Source organism: Nothoprocta perdicaria, unplaced genomic scaffold (genome assembly GCF_003342845.1).
Source record: "Nothoprocta perdicaria isolate Ctin4 unplaced genomic scaffold, notPer1 scaffold_10, whole genome shotgun sequence".
Lineage (NCBI taxonomy): Eukaryota > Metazoa > Chordata > Aves > Tinamiformes > Tinamidae > Nothoprocta > Nothoprocta perdicaria.
This window is the reverse complement of record NW_020454094.1, coordinates 7976253-7998095: the sequence shown is the minus strand read 5'-3', so window position 1 is coordinate 7998095 and position 21843 is coordinate 7976253. Positions and strand designations below refer to the sequence as shown.

The 21843-nt window shown below is 51.5% G+C and overlaps 1 protein-coding gene across 1 annotated transcript in view; it reads right to left on the bottom strand.

Annotated features, from left to right (window-relative positions):
• The window catches only part of CNTFR (ciliary neurotrophic factor receptor), a 128169-nt gene that overhangs the window by 54863 nt on the left and 51463 nt on the right, over positions 1 to 21843 (bottom strand). Inside the window, exon 2 of the mRNA XM_026039521.1 lies at positions 15148 to 15229. Coding sequence (XP_025895306.1) covers positions 15148 to 15229 — 82 coding nt within the window. The remainder of the gene's footprint in view (positions 1 to 15147; positions 15230 to 21843) is intronic.

Here is a 21843-nt window from a genome sequence, read left to right as displayed (position 1 = left end):
AGGGGAGGAGAAGGTCCAGGAGGAGAGAAAGGGCAAAGGAAGGCAGGGACTTCGCCTTAAATCAATGCAAATCTATGCGTGCGTGCACGGAAAGCAGCGGCGAGGGAGAAAACGTGTTTTCTCCCCCCTTATCTCAGAGGTGAGGCGGTGAATAGAAAACGATCTCCTAGCTACTCCTGCTCCCCCAACGCTTGCGGCGGCCGGCGGGTTTATTTTTCGAGAGAGAGGCAAAAATAGGATGTGGCTCCTGTCCCAGGGGAGCACATCCCGCGGGGGCAGGCAGGCTGGGTGCTCCTCCAGCTCCGCCGGGAGCCCTGTCCGGGGTGTTCCCGGGGTTTGGCAGGCGCATCCTTGCCCCAGGCAGCAGCCCGGCACGGGGCAGCCTCATGGGATGCCAGGACGCCAGCCTGCGGCTCCATCCCCCTGCACAGCAAATGTCCCGACTGCCCCAAAACTTCCCATCCAAGCAAAAACGCGTGGGTGCCTTCACAAGGAAATCAAAGGCTTTTGTGCTGCTTTCAGCCTTTTTTTTTTTTCTTCTCCAAACTATCCCACTGTGTTGCACAAGAGCCTTTACAAACCTTCTGTAGGGGGAGGGAGCTGATTCAAGCTGAACGCAAACTGTGTCTGAAAAATACCCAAAAGGATTCCCAGAGCTCTCACCACCTCCCAAATTTCTTTCCCCTACCCTGCAAAAGTAACTGAAAACATTTCGGTGCTGATGGGACTTCATTTTATGGAGGCAAACGGCTCCCGTGGCTTTTCCCGGTGTCTCTGTTTGGCTGCTCCAGCTCAGGATGGTTATGGGTTCCCAACACACAAGCCCCATGTGGGAGACCCCACTCGCAGGCGGGCGAGGTGGCAGCTCCTCTGCCCGTGCCCTTCCAAGGAGATGAGGCTCGTCCATGCGTGGCTCTGCATCACCTTAACGAGCTGGCAGTTCAACCAAAGGAGACAAACAAGGGGAATTTTGATCTCCCTCACATGCAGATGGGAGCTGACATCTGCACGGGGATGAAGCACCGGCCCAAGGGTGCACAGGGATGAAGCACCGGCCCAAGGGTGCACAGGGGTTTACAGCAGAGCGAGGCTCTGAATTTCAGTCTTGCCTGTGATCCTACGGCACCTGATGCACCAGGGCCTGCATCATGGGCTCTTGAGCATCATGGGCATCAAGCAAAGCAAAGCTGCCGGCCCAGGCCACAGCATGAGTTAAAGATGTTCAAGGTTTACAAGGAGGCTTAATAGTCAATGGTCTGGCAGGCAGGTTTGCATGAATTCCTTCGGAGCTCCTCCAGTTCTCCCTGACCCACTGAAAGGCTCTACTCCCTCTTTGGTCGCCACCAACAGCCAAACTCCAGCTCTCACCATTCACAGCAAAACAGCAATGGCCCATCCAGTTAGACGTGCCTAAGTAATCCAGTTTTCAGATGGACAGAAGAGGTCTGTATGGACTAGTCCTCAAAGCACGTGCACCTGCCAGGAGTTCCTCCCTGGGTCAACAATGCAGCATGTCCAGTGCATTAGAACAGCTGTAACATGAGCTGGGTTCGCTTTCACTCTTGATGGTTCTTGCTAATTCATTCCTCTCTCCGGAGCTGTGATTTAGGACAGGATGAAGACCGTAACAGGATTAAATCTGCCACCTAAATCCTGAAATTATACTTCTGGGTTTATATCCAAAAAAATCTTACTGACGGATCAATAGAAGGATGCTCACCGCCATCTCTCTGGAGCTGCCAAGAATGTAATTGCAAAAATCTGGAGAAAGAAATACATGATGGATAGAAAAGCGCATGGTCTCGCAGAGCTCGGCTTATACTGAGTCAGTGATACGTTAATGATAAAGTAGCCACGTGCCTGGAAAAGCCATGCCCAGGCTGTGCAGCAAGAGGGACAGCTTCACATAGGGGGAAGGTTCCTGGATGTCAGACACCTGAAAGGCCAATTGCTGTTTTGGCACAACTGGAGCTGACATTTCAGCCCATTCCCAACCACGAGCCCCAGTCTGGAGGCTGAGGGACCAGGAGGGGTTCCCCAGCACAGACAATTGCTGAGGACTCTAGGCCGCTCTAAATTCCAGTAGCATTTTACTTTGAGAGGTCTGCAGGGGTGGAAGAGATGCATTTAAATGCTACTTATTGCAAAATGATGTCGCAGTGAGGACTTTAGCATGGACACAAGTTTAGCTCCCTGCACTGCCGTATTGCAGCCACAGAGGACAAAAACATGCAGCTACATGGAGACACATACATGGTTAACACTTTGGGGGCCTGCAGAGAGCTTCCCCTGTGTCAGTCTAAATTGATTCTTTCATAGCCCATTTCAGCAGTTTCTACAGCGCAATATGCCCCATCCTAGCATGGGCCTCCCAACTATGCCAGATGAATCTTGTCCTAAGAGCAACTATTTTCCTAGCAACCAAAAGCAACTATTTTTGGAAAAGCAAGCATTTCCAAAATGCTCGATAACTTTCTCAGACACTTACATCCTATCCCAAACCTCCCCTAGATTTCTTCAGAGGTGAGATCCAACCTACTAAAGCCATTCTTGGTCGTGTAGAGGTGCTGAGGTTGCTGCTGCGCTCAGACACAGAGCAGCTGAGGGCAGAGGGAGCATTCAAGACCAACTCTGCAATGACTGGACCTCCTGCTTAGCTGTCGGACTCTGCTCTGACTCTGCTCTGCTAAAGCTGACAGATGTGCCTTGGGGATGATGCGCCAAGACAAGCCAAGAACCAGATAAAAATAAGAAAGAAAACCAACTCTGCATAAATGTATAAATAAATGCACTTTTCAAATACCATCTTTCAAAGTCCCATGTCGTTATTATCCTCATATGAGTTTCCTTTCTTCCTCCCATGCTGCCATGGCAGCAGCTACCTAACTTTTGAAAGGTGATTATACTGCAACACTTCATTGCTTCCCTGAGCCACAGCTCCCTCCTCCACCGTTGGAACTTACATTGATTGAAAGTACAATCAATGCTCATTAATTAAGGGCCTGACCTGCCAACCATGGTCATACTGAGTTCAATGCTGTTTCTTGACTAGTCAGGGCTTGCTCTCTGTAACAACAGGGAAGCAAAGCTCAGCCTTAAGCGACTGGGGCTGGAAGTGATGGAGATTTTGCAAGCTGGGAGGGATAGATGGATGTGTCCCTTTGCTCTTAGGGTTGGGAGTGGGAAGAGTCCCCTGCATGGAGGAAGATGTGATGGGCTGCAGTTGTAAATCAGCAAAGTACCATCGACGTGTTGGAAAAGCAACAAGTCAGCTAAAGATACTACGACAAGAAGCCTCACCAGATAGACAGACAGATGGGCAGAGAGCTTCAGAAACGTGGGCCTCTTCATTGCCTGAGCCTCACGCACTAACCACAGAGTCTGGAGACCTGTCTGGGCTTAGTCTGAATGGCGGGTTCCCCTGGAAAGAGCCATATGGGAGGTGACAGATCTTCTCAACACGAGGGATCGGTCACAGACTGGGGGCCTGTCTTCGGACCTCCTGAAAAGCCCACTGGGTTAAATGCTTTGTGGTAATTTGAGCAGACTATTTGGATAGCCCTCTGAATATCCATGCTCTGCCTGGGAACCACAGAGTTGGCAAAGACATAACAGCACCCAAGATTAAGCAGAGGATGCTGGCGGTGGGTCCAGCGAGGCAGCATGAGCATCTGCCAAGGCTGGATACATCCCTTTCTTCTACTGGCCAAGGACCTTTTCCCTGCTCAGGGAACAGGAGGGTGATGGCTTAGCAGTGATGACTGCTAAGTGGAATGAAAAGACTAGAATGATATAGTGTGAGGTTCGGGAGGACCCTCTGAAACAAAGGTTTGGAGTAGCTGAAGCAGTCCAGAGTCCCAGGAAGACTGGGGTGAATAGATTTTCAGTGGGAACATGTCTGGGAACCGTGTGGCAGCTCACTAGCCTGTGGCCGTCAGCAGCAGCCACAATTCCTCCTCTGAGCTACAAGACACCGAGGTGCAGCACTGCAGATCCAAGCTCCTGACCGTTTCCAACACTGTCCTCCTCCTACACCACAGGGCAGGAATCCATACCACAAGGCAAGAAGAAATGGGCACATGGGTCAATCATCCTGTGCCTTCTAACACCAAGATAAGGTGGATTTTCAACTCTGCCAAACACAAACTTGGATATGATTGCCAGCCAGGCACATAGAGCTTTGCTGCCTGCCCCAGATAATGCACCATCCTCTTCAAAGAGCAGGAAACCTGTAGGGCTTGGTTGCTCGTTTCTACTCCTGAGCAATATCATTAGATTTTCCTGCTTTGCTCCAAGCCTCTCCAGTTGTCCCAACAGCTGGCAGGGATTGTGGCAAGTCTCCAGGTTCATCTTCCTGATTACGCCCAGGTGGCTTTCCAAGGAAAATCACTGGAAGACGGACAGACGTGGGCTTGTGTTTTCAACATACCAACACACCTGCAAGTCTTGGACTGCTTTTCCTTGCCCCCGTGTGCCTCAGTTTACTTGCACAGCGTGCTCCCAGCTGGAGCAACCGCAGTGCAGTGCCGGCAAGCCACAGACACAGCAGCTAGTCCTGACTGCCAAGGGCTTGCGGTTTGGCTGCAGTTAGAGGCTCTCTGTGACTCAGCTTCAGAAGCCTCAAGTTCATGGCTAGGGCTTGAGACTTCCCTTGGGAGCGCTCCGGGCTTGGCTCACGGTCCAGCCGGGAGCGGGTCTGTGTAAACAGTGCTGATGGTGAGCAAAGCTTGCCTGGATGCTTGAAGAGCACCTGTGCTCGGAGAGCTGTGCTGATGTGGGGCTACCAGGACCATCCCCAGGCACCGGACTCCTCTGCATGTGCTTGGCATGGCACAGGTTTGCACCAGCTGCTGCCAATGCAACCGGGAGAGGGTGTCTGCGTTCTTGCCTCTCGCAAAAATACAGGGATCTACTCCTGCTCTGTAGATCTATCACCTCCACAAGGATCTTAGGAAGAGCAATAGCCTTGCTCGTCCCAACTTCACCTCGTTTTGGATCCGCAAGGCAGTAGGAATGACCACTCTGCACCTGCACAGAACGGCAGGGCTCCAAGGAGACCTTTTTGCAGAGAGCAGAAATGCACTCAGGGCTAACAAAACATTGCCTGCCATCCTGCTCCCAGGTAGCAGAGCTGTGTTATCCAGCAGCGTGCACATGCTCCTTGACCAGCTCCTGGGCATCAGAACTACATGCACACACATGCACATCTCACTACACCTAAGCCAATTCAGCAGGGAGCAAGCAAGATGTGCTACACACTGCAGCTCTGCTTTAGATCGTTCATCACAGCCTGACCTTCGGTGTGATGGTGCTGTCTCCTCTTGGAGTGCAAAGCACACAGCCCTGCTGGCAGAACTCCTCCAGGCTTCCGGCCCTGAAGGTCAATGTTTTTCAGCCCAAGCTCGGGCTTTTTGGTAGCACTCCAGAAGAGACAACTGAGGAGCACCCAGATATTGCTGGATGACTCCAATATGCTACCAGGTACCCACACTGGGGGAAATGCTTCAGGCTTTGCAAACTGGAAAAGCTGGAAAGGCTCTGCCAAGATCTCTTGACATGATGGAGAGGGATGCATGGTGCTCTGCACCCTAAGAGAGGCTCTGCCCCTTTCCCATGTCCCTTTCCTAACACCAGCCTAGGCAAAGTGCCTTTAAGCAAAGGAAGAGGGTGCAATTAGCCTCAAGACTCCTTCGTTTCAATTAGTACCTGGTGGCAGTTGAGCTTAAAGAACAACCTTTTGCAGCCAATCCTACGCCAAGAGATCAATGGTCCATATGCTGGGCTAATAATGCTGTAAGCCCTCCTGTCTCCAGCACTGTCGATCGCTCTGCGGTCTCACTTCACTTCTCCACCTGATTAGCCCTCCTGAAACACTCATTACAAGGTGACATGCATCGCTTTCCCTCTCTGTAATGAGAGTCTGCTCAATCTGTCTTCTTTTTCTCCTTTTTCTTTTAATATGCCACAATTATATTGGCTTCTCCGCATGGATCCACTCCATTTAGTGCTGCCCATGCCTGCTTATGCTGAAAGATGCTCTTTTCATCCCTAGCACGGACTGCAAATATGGCAAGTTGCTTTCCTGTTTATTTTTCACCCTCCAACTTCCCACACACAGATTCTGGGTATTAAGTAAGCATTTCCCTTTGTACACAAGCACCATTTCTACCCAGACAAATCAAACCCCCCAGACTGAACATGTTAAGGTTGATGCATACCACAGCCCAGCATCTGCTCTATTAAGCATGCTTCCTGATGCCTTTGCTCTTGCTCTTTTCCTACCCTAGCAAAACCCTCTCCCCAGAAAGCAGAGATGATCATTTTGATCTCAGCACCTTGTTCTGACTGCGCTCCCATTATCCAAGGCTTTGCTTGGTCACCAATGTGTCATAGGTGGACCGAAGCCAACCAGCAGCAAGTGACTCACTGCATGCCCAACGCTAATGATGAATGTGCAGGACCTGAGCGACTCTGCCCCAGCCTTGCCTGGCCCTTGCAGTCCTGGGCTCTGTCCACATGTGGTCCTGCTGACGCACATCAGCGTTGATTTGTAGCACCCTCTGGGAAGGTCTTGGGCTCCCGCAGCCGATGTCCCCAGAGCTGCAGCACTCTGCTCTTACCGTCTTTCAGGCTGAATACAGATTCATTTTGCAGTCACAGAGCAGCCTGTGATCCAGGGCTTCAGTCACCGTCAACCCTTCAAAGCAGATAATTAACAAGCAGCACCTTCAGTCAGGTTCAGCTGCACACGTGCCCCTGAACTGCCTGGATCTGGGCTGCTTCAGAAAGGTGGGATGGCTGGTTTCCTGGGACAGGCTTCCAAGGAGAGTCCTTTTCAAGATTTTTTTGGGGGGATGAGGTTAAGGTGGGATGGAGGGTGATTCAAGCCAAATTCCTAAACCACTGGAGTTTTCCATGTCACCTTACTCTTTCTGGGATCTTCCATTTCTGGATTCCTTTGCAAAGGCAATACAACGATGGGCATGACCCACAGACAAGTCCAACTAACGGGACTCCTCCCTCACCAAAAGGAGATCAGTGCCAGGATAGGACACGGTCCTTCTTCAAGAGCCGTGGTGGCACATGGCACCTCACCGAGCAGGGCAGAGCTCCTTGCACTGTCTCCTCTGTGGCCCTGCCTAGGCCAAGCTGCTTGATGCCACCAGCCAAGGTTGCTACCTCACTTCTCAACGCTCTTCAGATCATCTGTGTGCAAAGTGAGCGACATAGGTCCTAGCACAGATGCTGAAGTCCTCCTGCAAACCTCTTTCCCATCACAAAATTGAACTGTGACATCCCGTGTCTCTGGCACTGGTTTCTTCAGGCAATACTCTGCCATATCCCTGGAGGATTATCAATTTTCTGCTAACCTTTTCTGCTTGTCAAAGCTCCTTTGGATGCCTGGGTGGACTACAAACCCCATTCCTCTTGTTTCACTGCTTGTCGATATGTTTAATGAAGTTTAAGAGATTACTGAGACATGGTTTTCCTTGCCATTGACAGAGCTAATTAATCCTGTCAGACTGCAATCCTCCTGGTGTTTTCTTCTTCTCACGTTCATTACAAATGTAAAGTATTTTAACCAGTTTTGTGAAATCACAGACCTGCTGGTCCGTAAACTTCCAGACCTATAATTTTACTCCTTAGGCTCTTTTTTTTTTTTTTTTTTTTTTTCCAATCTGCCTCTTCCTTTGTTAACATCTGCTTCCACACACCAGACCTGCAGCTGATGGAAGTGCTCATCATTTTGTTATCATCACAGAGCTCCCTTAGCAGATTCCCTTTCAGGCTCTCAGATGGCATTTTACTAACTTGCTCCAGAACATCATCTCTGTTGGCTTAAATTCTAACCCTCTGCATTACCAGAAAAATATTAACTCCCTGCAAGTATTTCCAGCAGCACTTTTTTGCTTTTGGATTTGTATAATGAAAGTTGTTTGCAGTTTGGCAACACCCTTGGCAAGTCTCCAGGCTGCAGGATGCACAGTGGCTCCGGGGAGCAGGTTTCCCAAGTCCTGAAGCAGTGCTCAAGTCAGAGCACGATGCTTCTTCTATATGCTATATGCTATATGCTATATGCTATATGCTATATGCTATATGCTATATACTCTTGTAGTAAGTGCTATAACTTCTATTTGTCCTCCTGTCCTTTTCCTCACTCCCCTACCTGTGATTTCAAAGCAGCTCTGCCTGTGCCTCTGCCAGCCCTCAACACAATGGGACATCCATCCCACCTGGACCTGCTGTTGGATTTTTTGTGTGTAAACCTAGAGAGGAGCTAGGAGCTCTCCACTCCATGGCCACCCCTGCTTTGGGCATATGTAGGAATCTCCCCTCCCAAGCCAGCGCAGTGACTTTGAGCAGCGCAAATTTACCAAAGACCTACCCTGCTCTTTTCTAGCTTAACCTTTAGGCTAGGTTTGGGGCGAGAGGAGGACAGGGAGGAGTGAGACCCGGACAGGCCATTTGGACATTGTCCGGGGTGACAAGGCTGGTTCCCGAGGGCACGGGCAGCGGGAGGCTTTGGGCAAGAAAACACAGGCACTCAAGACAGGCTGTCTGCGGTAGGGGCTGACCACATTTCTTAGCGAGCCCGTGGCCGCCTCACCACAAGGTCAGCCTCCGAGAGCTCGGCCATAATTCACTCCAGGTCTGGGCAGGAAATCTGGTTGAGCTCAGAGGGATGTCCAGTAATAGGAAGACATGTTCCAGGAGCTGGAGCTATTTTTGCTTTTTGTTTTATTTTGCAGATAGGGAACATTTTCAGGAGATGCATTTTGCTCTAAAGAAAAAAAAAAGAAAAAAAATATAGCCAAGTGTTTTGGGGTAGAAAAAAGGACAGAAAGGTAAAGGAGAGCAGCTGGAGAAGCAGTGCACAGCTTTTGGGGTCTGGGCTCTTCCTTAGCAGACTCACCTCCCTGGACAGGTCTGGGGAGATGGCAGGGAAAGAGTGGAGCGGCAAGGAGGACCACAGACATCTAAGGGCTCCTAAATGCCATAATGTCACATGAAATGCTTAGCAGGCAGTGACACCAGACACGATGCCTGCCCCTAAACAGTGGGACATGGACCTGGGGCAGCTTAGCAGGGAAGAAATTAGCAAGGCAAATGAGATCAAGAGCAGAACGGCAGCCTTTGGGATAGTTTAAGCAGGCTCTGTGGTGCAGCAAAGCTGGAATTCTAATCGTGGTACTGGAGCCTTCTTACGAGGGGTATCGTGTCCCTGATGACTCAGGCTGAGTCACTCGCCGTGAACATGCGCAGCCGAGAACCAGCTGAGCTAAGTTGTGCTTATTGGCTTAATATACCTTAATAGACCTTTGGTTTCGTGCATGTGACTTAGTATGTCTTGGTGCAGCATCATCCTTTGGTTCTGGCTCTCCAAGCTCTCCATGGAGGTAATGGTGGTGGCAACAATGCTTGGGCATTGAGATGACTCACGGAGAGCCAGAAGTCCACGGCTGGAAGAGGCTGTGCTAAACCTTGCTTCCTAACCAGAGAGGTCTTGGAAACACTGTACAACCAGCTTGCATGCTGAACAGGACTGGATTTTGGAATGAGGCTCATATTTCAGCCAACTGGATAATGAGAGCATCCAGAGCTACAACAGGAAGGATTAAAAAATGTAATTGCTAATGGAAAATTAATTGTTAATGGGGAATCATCATTGCAGGAGGGTGTTTCTATTGTGGCCCTGCAGGGATCTGTTCTTGGCCTGTTGCTAATCATTTGCTTTATCAATTATCTTGAAGCAAATATAAAACTGTTGCTGGCAAAATTTGCTGGGGACACAAAAGCTGCCATATATAATGGAAAGGATGAGTCCACTGTGCACAGAGATCGGGAGCAGTTAATACCCTAGCCTTACTTCAGCAAGAGCATGCAGCCAAATGTAGCTCCATTCATCTACAGGGAAGGAAAGTAGGTCAGGTTTGCAGGAAGCAAGGCTATGATTTGGGGAGGACAACTCCAGCAAGGCTTGGGCAGGATCCACCTACAGATGAAGTGCCAGTGCACTGCAACTAGAGTGAAACTTGGCTGGAGATGCAAGGATATGTCAAGGGGCCATAAGAATACAGTGTGAGATAGACAGGAGGCAGAGCTTTCCCTTGCACTGGCCCAAGACTGAGCATGGAATGAAGCAGACACCACCTCAAGCTCACTAGCCTGCCCCTTGTGTGCACATGTGGTCCCTTTGACCTTGCCTTCCCCAGCACAACCAGGGAGCAGTGAGTGTCTGGGGACAGGCAATTATAAAAATTCCCCAACACTCTGTTGCACACACATCTCGCCCTGGGGAAAGGACAGAAGAAAGAAAAAAAACAAACAACACATGACAGATGTTAGTCATATCACTTAATGCATGACTGAAAGGCACTGCAACAGCATGGAGAGGAGAGGAGAGGAGAGGAGAGGAGAGGAGAGGAGAGGGGAACGAGATCCATTGGATGCAGATCTGGAGACACTACTTCTGCAGTGCTGTCTTCAGAGCACATACACTTAAGAAAAGATGGCTACAAACTGGAAACAGTTTAGTAAAGACTGACTGGAGCAATGTGTGAAGAAAAGAAAACAGTTTGGAATGAGAAATGCAGGATACTCAGTGTAAGCTCAACCAAAATATACTAAAAACTTAACTTGACTGATGTCTCTAAATACCTACCCAGGACAAGTGCTGTATTGTGCTATCACACAGAGCAGGTGTTTGTGTCACCAGGCCCTGCTGCTCCAGCTCAGAGCAGGGCTCCAAGGGCTCTGACGTCTCCTCTGGGCTGCAACCAGCACCGTCTGTCCCAGAGAAGATCCCCAGAATGAACTGGAGCCCCTTCTGCCTCCTCGCAGAGCAGAGGCCAGGAGGAGCACAGGAGCAAGGCGAGCTTGGGAGATGTTTCTCCCAAACACTTTGCTTGATGCTAGACCCAGAAATCATGCCATCTTCACATTTTCATAATCAAGAATAATAGGATTAAATCAAGCAGAAAAAAAAAGGCGACTGGATCACCAGATTTCGCAAACTCTGTTTCCAAAGAGATCAGCAGGAACAAAGCCACGCTGTTAGGGAACATACACGAACATCCCCAAGCCAAGAAGGGCTCTGCCCTAAGCCCAGGACTTTCTGCAGCTTTGCTGGCCACAAAGCCCCTGTGTGACATCCCTGTGCTCCCTTGCAGTGTCACAGGAGACAGCCGGATCTGATCGGAGTGACCTTTAACATCTCTTTTGGCCTGACGTTACCTCTCCTTCAGAGAAGCTCAGACAACATCTCCCTTGTGCAACCAATTCATAGGCACCAGAGCAAACCTTGTGGCCCAAGTAGCTCTTCATGCTGTTTAAATACAGGTACCTTAACCGAGTGTCATTCAAATAACAATCAAAAGCCACAAGGACACCTACAAACCAGTAACTTCAGCAAAAATCCACAAACCACCAGCTACACAGAAAACACATGTAAATCCCAGAAAATGCCCCTAAAACCAAAGCAGTAAGTTTAATTTTACCAGTCTGTTGTCCCGAGGACCTGGATGGGACATTTAATGCAGAAAAAGACAGGACCCTGAAAGCTGCTAGCACCCTGTAGTCCCTCAGCACAACACAGAGAAGGTTGGACAAGGCAGGGAAGGCAGCAAGGGAGGTAACTACAGTTGGCTTCTCTTGGAGAAGTCACTTTGCATCACCCTGCCGTGCAATTCCAAGGCTGTTTACCAGCCTAAACTTCGCCTTGGCTGAAATGTGGTCAGCATTTCTAACAAGGTGCAGGCAAACAGGAGCTCTCGGGAGGCTCTGCAGCAGAACCGATTGCAAAAGATTGGCCCAAGGGAGAGCGGCGCGAGAGAGGCGCAAAGTAATGAAGCAAAATCCCTCTTTCTCTTGCTTGGTTGAGGAATGATGGGGGCTAATTGCTTGTAGCTGGTGAGAAAGCAAGGAGAGAGCAGCTCCTCCACATATCAATAAATTAACCCCGGCATGTGGCATCTCAAACACATTCATTTCCAGAGACGTTTATCTCTTTGTCTCCTCTCCAGGGTGAAAACATAATTATTGTTTAAACGTGAGTTAATTCAGCAAGGTGAAGATCAATACGGCAGAATTACTCCTCTTTTAAAAGCCGAGAAATCTCAGTCCAGGACAGATGTGGATGTAACGCTGGTGGAGGTGATGGATGGGGAAGAAGCTTCAACCATGGCAGGAGCCTGGGGAAGAGAGCTCCCTCTTGCCCAGGTTTTCCTTTCAGCCACAGGCAGCCCTGGCAGTGGCTGGAAAGAGCTCAAATTACCCATCCACACACATTTTGAGACCTGACACAGGGCTACACATCTTCAACATCTAAAGACTTCCTAGTCTAAGGAGTTTTGACCAAATCCCAGGTCTCCATGCTATGGCCTGTCCCCTTTCTTCGGGGGCACCTAAGCACTGCAGTGGAGAAGATCTCTGCAGGACAAGGGATCTGCCAACGCTCATCACAGTGCTGATGGGGGCACAGCTGGAGCCCCACTCTACCAGAACTGTGCCTGCTACAGCACGCAGCTTCACTTCTGTTCTCCCCTGGGATTTTCTTATCACCATCCTATTTTTTGACACGCACACATCAGCAAAGACTGCTGCCTAGGGAAGAAAGCACGAAAACGAAAATGCCAGGGAAAAATGAGCTAATTCTCAGCTAATGCAGAGGATACCAGGCTCTCCTGCACGACCTTTAGCCACCTCTTCCTTCTTTCAACTCTTTCATCTATCCCTCTGCTTTACTGGGAGCATTGCGGATTCATGGGAGAAGGAAGATACTGGCAGGGACACCCAGAGGCAGGGCAGGTCTCCCTGCAGCCACCCATGCCCAACACTGCCTCCCTTTCCCCATTTCTGCTGCAAAAAGCATGCTCTAAACACCAGTTCCACCAGACCCACAGCACGGGCCGCCAGAGCCACCCAGCGTGATGGGATTAGCAGCGTGGAGCGAGTGGGTTAGCAGCAATTGGATTAGCAGCGAGCGCACCGTGTAGCTCCTGTTCCGGAGGAGCTGCTGGCTCCCTGCTCCGCTGTTGGCAGAGCAGCCCCTGAGCTCCACACCAGCTGCCCCAAAACAGCATCGGTGCCAGCGCAAAACGCAGCACAGCAGCGCCTGGGTGCGAAAGGCACCGTGGCAGACCCTGGCTCAATAGCTCTAGTTGTGCCCACCTACTCTAGCTTGTGCCCCCCAGCTCTAGCAGTGCCCAGCAGGCTGCTCCAGCTGCTGCCCGCTCGCTATGGGAGTGACCCTGCTGGCAGAGCAGCCTGTTCCTCCTGCAAGGATGGTGCATTTAGGCACGCCAGGTGCCCAGCCTCCAGCCACGCTGATGCACTGTCAAAACCCATGAGCTTAGAGCGCAGGCTCCGTCAGAAGGAAACTGTCCTGGGGATGTACTCAGGGAGGAGCAGAGGGGTGAAAGATTCCCAGGAAGGGCAGCCCTTGCAAAGCCACTTAGCTCTGACCACCTCCAGCATCCCAACCCCAGAGTTTGGGGAGCTCCTGCATCTTGGACAACGCACCTTTGGTTTCCCAGCTCTGCGAGCGGGGCCAGAGAAGAGCAGCGGAGGAATTAACGCATGAGGAAACCCGCCCTTGCCGAGCCAGTTATTAATATTGCTGTTATTAATTCATGTGGCACTTTGCAGGACGCTTTAGCAATCGCTGGGGTGCACATGAGGGCCAGGAGCAGGTGCCTGGCCTCGCAGCGCGGTGCTCGTGCTCCCTTAGCAGCTTGTCACATCCCCCTCACTCAAGCATGCAGTGCTAATGCATCTCTTAAAGTGCTTCAGGAGTTATTAAAGCCGAGCATGCCTCAGTCACATTACAAATGGACCTCATGTCTGCATGCCCCTTCCCTCCTCCCTGTCGGGATGGAGATTGCCTTGGCTTAGACTCCTTTGCTATAGGACTTGCACTCCCCATGTCAAGCCCCATGGCCTCCTGCAGCCCTGTGGGGGCTGTGACACGTGGGGATGGGACCTTCTGCTCCAAAACACCTGCCCAGAGCCCTGGCTCCCTCCCAGTCCCATCACAGCATTCCAGAGCAATGTCCACATGGGATGCAGGCAGGTTCCTCCGAGCAGATTTCCCTCCTCAGAGAGATTTCAGGCAGATGTGGAACTGTCCCACCAACCACCTTCCTACTCTTCTGCCCATTTTTTCTCACTCTATAAATCCAAACTCCTTTTTACCTTCCCCGCAGCTCTTTTCCACTGCAGAGCAACATCTCTAGTTACTGTATCTGGAGGGAGCCTTGCTTTATCCATACACTGAGTCCAGATGCCTGTTGATGCCATCAGGCTTCAGCAGCTCCTCTTCAGAGCAGGTACTCAAGGCACCTCCCTGCTGAATGCAGTCAGGGCGAGGGAAGGAGGAGGGATGGAGGGAGGGAGAGTCTAAACTGCCTGAATCCTGCAGGATCAAGAAGCCAAGGACCTGGAGCAGCAGCCTTATCCGTGCCCCCCTTCCCAGATCTGCACGTGCCTGCCAACATTGAAAAGCTTGGCTCTGGCCAGTGCTGGCAGGGACTAGTGATTCGTTTGTCTAGACAACACATTTCCCCATTGCACATCCCTGAAATACCCGGCGCCTCCATCTCTTACACATCTATCTGTGAGAGAGAGTTGGGCTGCTGCTCTGGGAGAAGCAGCACGACACATCCAAGGGATGTTCTGGCAGCCTTTTCTTGGGTATTCGATGGCCCTGGCAGCTTCAGTCCTTTGAAGGCATCGTATCACCCTGAGCAGCACCCAGCTCTCTTTATCCCAGCTCGTTATACCTCTCATAGAATCATAGAATCATAGAATCATAGAATCATAGAATGCTTAAGGTTGGAAGGGACCTCAGAGGTCATCTAGTCCAACCCTCCTGCTCACACAGGGTCACCTAGAGAATCATCACCCCAACGTGTTGAACAGGCACCCCAGGAAGGTGTTGGGTCACCCCACACCACCCAGCAGGCTCTCCCTGCTGCCAGAGTGTGGAGACGTGTCACTGGAGACGTGCCACGGGACCCCACCTGCCTGGTGTCCGAGACAACAGCACTGCCAGCTCACAAACCGGCCTGGCTGCATGCACAAAAACGGGGGACAAGGAGCTCAGATGCTTTTGGAAAGGCAAGGCGGGGGCCGTGGCAAGGGACTCACCCTGCTGGCTGTGCCTCTGGGCGTACACGACCACCACGGCGGCGAGCACCACGCAGCAGGCTGACGGCACGGGGTTACCCATCTGTGGAAACAAACACAGGGAGCGGCGGTGAGCGGCGGCCCCGCGGGGCTCCGCCACGGACCCGCGCGCGCACGGACCGCGCGGCTGCAAGGAGCCGGCCGTGAGGCAAGACGGGCAACTTTGGGGTAAAAAGAGGCATTTTGCAGCGTGCTCTCCTTGCTTCAATGGCCTCCGGCATCTTGCAGTGGAGCTGCCAGCAGAATCAGAGGCTCAAAGGCTCTGTTAACTCCTGGCACAAATGATCCTTTTCTCTCACCCCCTTTCCAGCTTCTCCCCTGGGAAAGGCAATCCCTGTCGCTGGGCTCTCTTGGGCAGCTGCAACATCACCCCAGGGGCAGGAGCGTCCTGCAAGGGCACTGCAGACCCCCTGACCTGCCCAAGCAGGCGGCTGAGCCCTGCTCAACACCCCAAAGAGCAGAGGAGAGGGGCAGGACGGTGCTGAGGACGCCCCGGCTCCTCACAGCAGTGGCTGATGCCTCCTGCTTGCAGAGCCCAGAGCTGCTGCTCCAGCCAGGCCTCTCCTCATGCAGGAGGGACGTTGCTGAGGATGATGATGGGGAAGGCCCACAGGGTCATGGCGACATGGCCAACCCGGAGCCGGTGCAGGGCTAAGGAGCCTGGTGAGCGCTGCCCTGCCACCAAACTCAGCCCTCAGCCCACCTGCCAAGTGGCAAATAACACTACGTGTGAAAAGCAAATTGCACCCTCAAAACTGCTGCAACCTCGCCAATCTGCAGCACGGCATCAGCAACGCACAGAGGATTGCCTTTCAATCCAGAACACGAACATGGGTGCGTTAGCCAGATGGCATCCATTTAGGTCCAACTAGTGAGAGAGCTGTACTGGCCGGAGGGGAAAAAAAAAAACGGAACAAAACACAACCCATTATCCATCGTGGCCATTGCAGGAGCCTGGATGACCTTGGTTTTGCAACAGGAGGTGAGAGCTGAATGGCAAGGATAGGATGGCTGGGAGGGATGTTGCAAGCACATTTCAGGGTGCTGCTGGACCAGCCTGTCCACAAGCATCTCTCCCCACAGGGGCAGGAGATCCAGGAGAGAATGTGGGATCTGAAACATCCACGGGAACCCCCTGGTGAAGGGGACGGGCAGAGAAGGAGCAGGGACCTTTCTGCTGAATTTACAGTCTAGACTCTGCTCCTGCACCACCCTGGTGACCTTCAGCAAATTGCTCCTCCTGCCTCTCCTCTATGCCTCAGTTTCCCTGTCTGTAAATCAGCAATAACGAAGGTGACCTTCCTTTGGAAGCTCTGGGCAATGAGCACTAAGTGCTAATTATAATGTCGTTATTATTCATGCCACTTCCCCTCTCCCACTGTTTTTTCAACATGTAAGGACATTTCTGCAACAAGGAGGAATCCTTGGTTGTCCTGATAGAAAACACACCAGACTTGATTCTCCAACAAATGTAGGCAGTTTAAAGAGGAGCTTCCCAAACCCTTCCACACCTACATATCCACAAATACCTGACTTAGCCACAGATCTGTGGGTTAGCTCTGGGCAGAGATGGACTGTGCTATGTTAAGGTAGATGCTCCTGTGCATCTACCAGACCATGGCCAATCTGCATGGTCTAAGTATGGCCCTTGCCCAGCAGAGACTTTGCTCAGCTCTGGCCCAGGAAGACAGGAGGAGCTTTGCCCTCCGTCCACACCATCTCAGACCATCTCAGAGAGGGGTGGCTGCAAATCAGCGCCTGTCACTGTCCAGGTCCCCTCTGCTCAGTCACACCGTGTCCACCACAATGCCTGGGTGCAGGACACCCGCAGAACTGCAGCAAAACTACAAATCCCAGGGCAATACTGAGATACGGAGCTGCTGGAGAGCAGCGAGGCTGGCAGAGACGTGTGCCCGCACAGCTGCAGCACGAGCAGGAGCATAGCTGCTAGCACTGACTCTCCCTCTGTTAATGGGAGATGTTAATTTTTCACTAAATATTTCCTAAAATCCACAGCACTGGAATTGTTTGGAGATAGATTAGGGCAGGGACTCATTTCCATATGGATCTAAAGGGTAGGCTCCATGCTCTGCTCCAGACTCAGCGTGGAGCGACAGGGCACCAAGCCGCAGCTCACTCCTCTCCTGGGAGCTGCTGGGGGGCAGAACCCGTCCCCTTCCCCCCGAACCGACCATCCTGTGGCACAAGCCACCCAAGACCACCTTCCCTCCCACTCTTTGCGCACTCGGGCTCTGCCCCAGCCCTTTCCAGGAGCCCTTGGCAGCCAGGGCACGCTCTGCAGGCAGCCCTGCGGATCCAGACGCCTGCAGCAGCCCTGCCAGGCTGGGGACAACCGGGTGGAGGGCAGAACAACCCCATGTTGCTGGATGTGTTTTACTGCTGCAAATGGTGTCCTCGGCGGAGCAATCGCCCCCAGGAGCCAAGTGGTGTCCACACGCCCTTGCAGATGGCATCCACCTGTGCAAGGTGAAGGACACGGTGAAGTCCCTCTGGCTCCCCAGGGCACCAGGCTGCTCTCCGAAGCGTGAGCTCCGCGCGCTGCACCCTTCGTTCAGCTCCCATCAGTACCAGTAACACCACTGGCTGCCGCGCTCCCGCTGTCCCAGTCCCCAGAGCAAAGCCCCCTTCCCCGCCGTGCTGCTCCTCGTCTTATCAGTCATTAACGCAATCACTGCTGTGTGCCCGCCAGCCTCGTCTGGGGCCAGCACGGGCTGGCACGGGGCTGCATGGCCGCCTGGCAAGGGACAGAGCCTGCCCCAAAGCACCGACCACCCCAGGGTGCCGCTGGAGGAAGAGGAGGAGGAGGAGGGGGGCTGCGTTGGGCTTACAGGTGGAAAAATAGAGGGGTAAATAAAGGGCATGGCCCAGCTCCCTCGGGAGTCCTGGCACAGAGAGCTCATATCTCGGATGCTTTCCTCTCCACAAAATTCCACTTTTTTTTTTTTTTTTAATTTCTTTCAAGCATAAGCCCTGCTGCCAGGCAGGAACCAGAGTTATTTTGGTGTGAAAAATCTAGACAGAAAACCAACTTTTTGTTTTCTTCTCTCACTCGAATCACAATTTCCCATGCAGTATTTGCTTTGTTTGCCTGTTTTGCCCAAAGCCACTTCTTTTTCCAAGCACATAACAAATCCTCCACAATTTCTGCAGATGCTTCTGATGCAAATTTCCGTTTACTGTAGCTGCTTGTTTAATGATTTTGCTAACAAAAGGCAATATCCTGGCACTCCGATGCACGGGACAGCGAGCAGCATATCACCGGCAATATTAGAATATGCAGGTCCCAGGGCCACGTCCCCGTTTTGGCAGGGAACATTGGAAAGGTGATGGTGGGGAACTGCATTTATTACACAGCAAATCCAGCAGCGGAAAACTCAATCTGCTGCAGAAAAGAGTTTGGACAATATTTGCTTTTGCCCCAGGAGTGAATCATTTCTTGGCTGCCGAGGCGAAAGAAGAGCTACGCACAGCTGGGAGTCCAAGCCTGAGAGACCTTCGATATTTGACTAAACCATCTCCGAATCTCCTCAGCCCAGAGATCCGAACAACAAGGCTGCACAAGCTGCTCTTCCAGTGAGGTTTCTTCCATTTCATTAGAGCATCAGGAACAAACCGAGCACAGCTTTTCCTACCACTCCCACTTTTGATGCATATACATGGATGCAATTATACCAACAGCAGTGAAAAAGAAGGTGGGAGAAATGAACTGAATGAGCAGTCCTTGGTCAGAAGTGGAGAGAGGCTTCATGCACCCCATGGGAGCTTACCCACCTCGCACGGAGGCAGGCAGGACCTACAGCCTCAGTTTGTGAGGCTGCAGAGCAGCGATACAGCTCCCCATGAGCCTGGCTGTGGTTGCACACAGGTTTGGAGGAGGCTGCTCAACAGTGTGCTCTTCCACACACACATACACCCTGGCATCAGACCAGACTTGCTTCCAGCTGCAGACTTGTGCACACGCTTAGGGATGGAGTAAGAAGAGAGCAGAAGTGTCAGATACCTCATACACTCACCCAGACTCTAATCATACACTACCACTGGGTATTCGGTGGGGTTTTATTCCATGGACTTGTCCTTCTCTCCTTCAGCACACATAAATGTTCAGCATCTGTAACACTCCACGTCCCATGGCAGTGCCTGGCAAGGTCCCAGGTCCCGTCCACCTCTTGGCTGCTTTGCTACAGGGCCAGTGAGGAGATCCATCATGGTCAGCCTTAGCAGAAGACAACTCAACATGGATGTGAACGTGTTCACCTCTGGCTGCAATCACTGCAGTCTAAACCAAATATATTGTCAGTAATTTTTTCCCTTGAGTAGGAAAGAGCTACGTGGATCCGTGGATAACTGCCTGAAGACATGAGCAGTGTGTTCCCTGCAAGCAGGATGTGACACTCACAGGGATGTGACAGCCACTGCCGTGACGTCATGGGATGAGGACAGTCCTGATCCTGATAATGAGAGAGAAGAGGATGGTGGATCCAGACAGAAAACAGACATTTCCCAATGGGAAATTTCCCATTAGCTCTGCTATTACCAAGGCCTGTCTCTAAAGTGGTGATCTAGGAAAGAAAAAAAGCTCCATTAACTCATTTCCTCCCCGCGCGGCTCTGCTCCAGCTTTGCCAAGAGCGTTGCAAAGGCTCTGTCCCTCCCGCCCTGCTGCTGCAGATGCCTCAGTATGCCTGTCACTGCACAGGTCATTTGTAGATGCTACGGTACACCTGTACTGCAGATATCTTCTGGAGATATTACGGTACACCTGTAGATGCTACAGTACACCCGCACTGCACATGCTGACTGGCAGGCCTGTGCTACAGACGACAAGTGTAGATGCTATGGTAGCCCTGTACTGCAGATGCTCCGAAATGCCTGTCCAAAAGGAGATGCCATGATCTGCCTGCACCAGAGGTCCTATGTCTTTACTGCAAAAATTGCAATACTTTTACCTGCTGTAGACACTTCCTAGACATCAACCCGATACAAACAAGGCCAAGCAAAGTCATCTTGTACTGCTCAGCCCAGTCTTTTGCTAGCAGAGATCATGCCATAACTTTCCTCAAGCCCTGGGGCTCTGGAAGGACAGCTTCTCTCCTGTCCTTCCAGCCTCTAGCTTGGGCCAGCTCTTCCATGAGTTCCTGGAGAGCTGCACATATCAGAAAGATGAGCAGCAGAGCACTCTGACAGGCAGGACATCCTCAGCTACCCACAAGCAGTCAGGATCTCATCTCTCATCTGGTGCTATATGGATTTGACCTGCGTGCTCAGCCACTTCTGCCTCTCGTGCTCCTGAAGGCACCGAGTGCCATCTCCTTTTCGAAGGCAGATTTCCTGTGGCACGAAGACGAGAGAACAAAATCCTTGCCTGTAAACATCTTACACTAGAGGCTTACTAATAGCCCTAAAACCCTGGCCTCACAATGTCCCTGTCAGCGCTAAACCTCACTTTGTTGCTTAGAAAGGAGAGAGAAAGGATGGGCTTTATCATCTCCATAATATGTGCTTCAGCAAGCCTTACCTGCAGGGTCAGAGCTGCTTCCACTTGAAAGGGCTCCTTAAATCTAATTTAAGCCCCGCTGTCAGCAGGGTGATTAGCGCTGCCCCCCCAGACGGAGAGCGCCACAGGGATTACCGAGGCCAGACGCTTAATACGCTCACTGCTCTTGAATACTGTTGCTTTCCGCCCTCCGCTTCCTCCCTTTCCTATAATGAAACAAAACACCAGAAGAGAGGACATACCGGAGAAGATCCCCAGAAGATCCCCTGGAACAGCCTTCCTCTGACAGCCCCATCTAGGAGGGCCACTGGATTGCTGTTCAAGATGCTCCACATGAGCAGACCCCTCCTGTCCTTCAGCTCACACAGGGTCTAGGGGACTGAACAGGCTTGGAGAGGGGAAGGCAATTGGCCGAACTCACAGAGCAGGACCACAAAGCACAGGACAAGGTCACTGAGCTCCAAATACTATCTTCAAGTCACAGCCCTTGGGCACTGTGGAAGAGACAAGACAGGTTGTTCTTCCATCTTCTGCCTGCTGCTCATCATTGTGAGTGGCTCCATGGAAGAGCCGCTCTTATAGAGGGGAAGATGTCATCAGAAAGTCTAAGTTATAAACCAAGGAATAATCAGACTAGCCCTTCTCAGACATGGAGCTGATCCTGCTGATCCCAGGATAAGACTGACTTCTAGGCAAGCTCTGTCTCTCCTTGATGTTTAAACAAGACCAGATGTTGACAGATTGCCCATTTATAACAGCAGCTTGGCAATATATGCTCTTCTAGACATATTATACATGGCAGCTCACCCCAGTCATCAAGGTGCCCAGGACTTGGTCAAGCTGACTCAGAGAGGAAGATGGCTTGAGAAGGACAAGACAAGAGAGAGAGTTAAGGGAAGCCCTTGAAAAACTTTCCTGATTGCTTTGGTTGAAGACCTCAAAGTGCAAGTCTGAGGTGCTCTTGGCTCCAACACACAGACACACAAGCCTGGACTCACTTATCTTTCATACTCAAGCAAAGTGCCTGAATGAGCAACGCAACTGCCTTAAAGCTTCCCACCTAGCTTGTGGAGATGAAGAAAGAAACTCTCCTAGAGGTGGGCTCAGACCAGCTAAGATCAGAGCAATTTTTTAGGAGACACT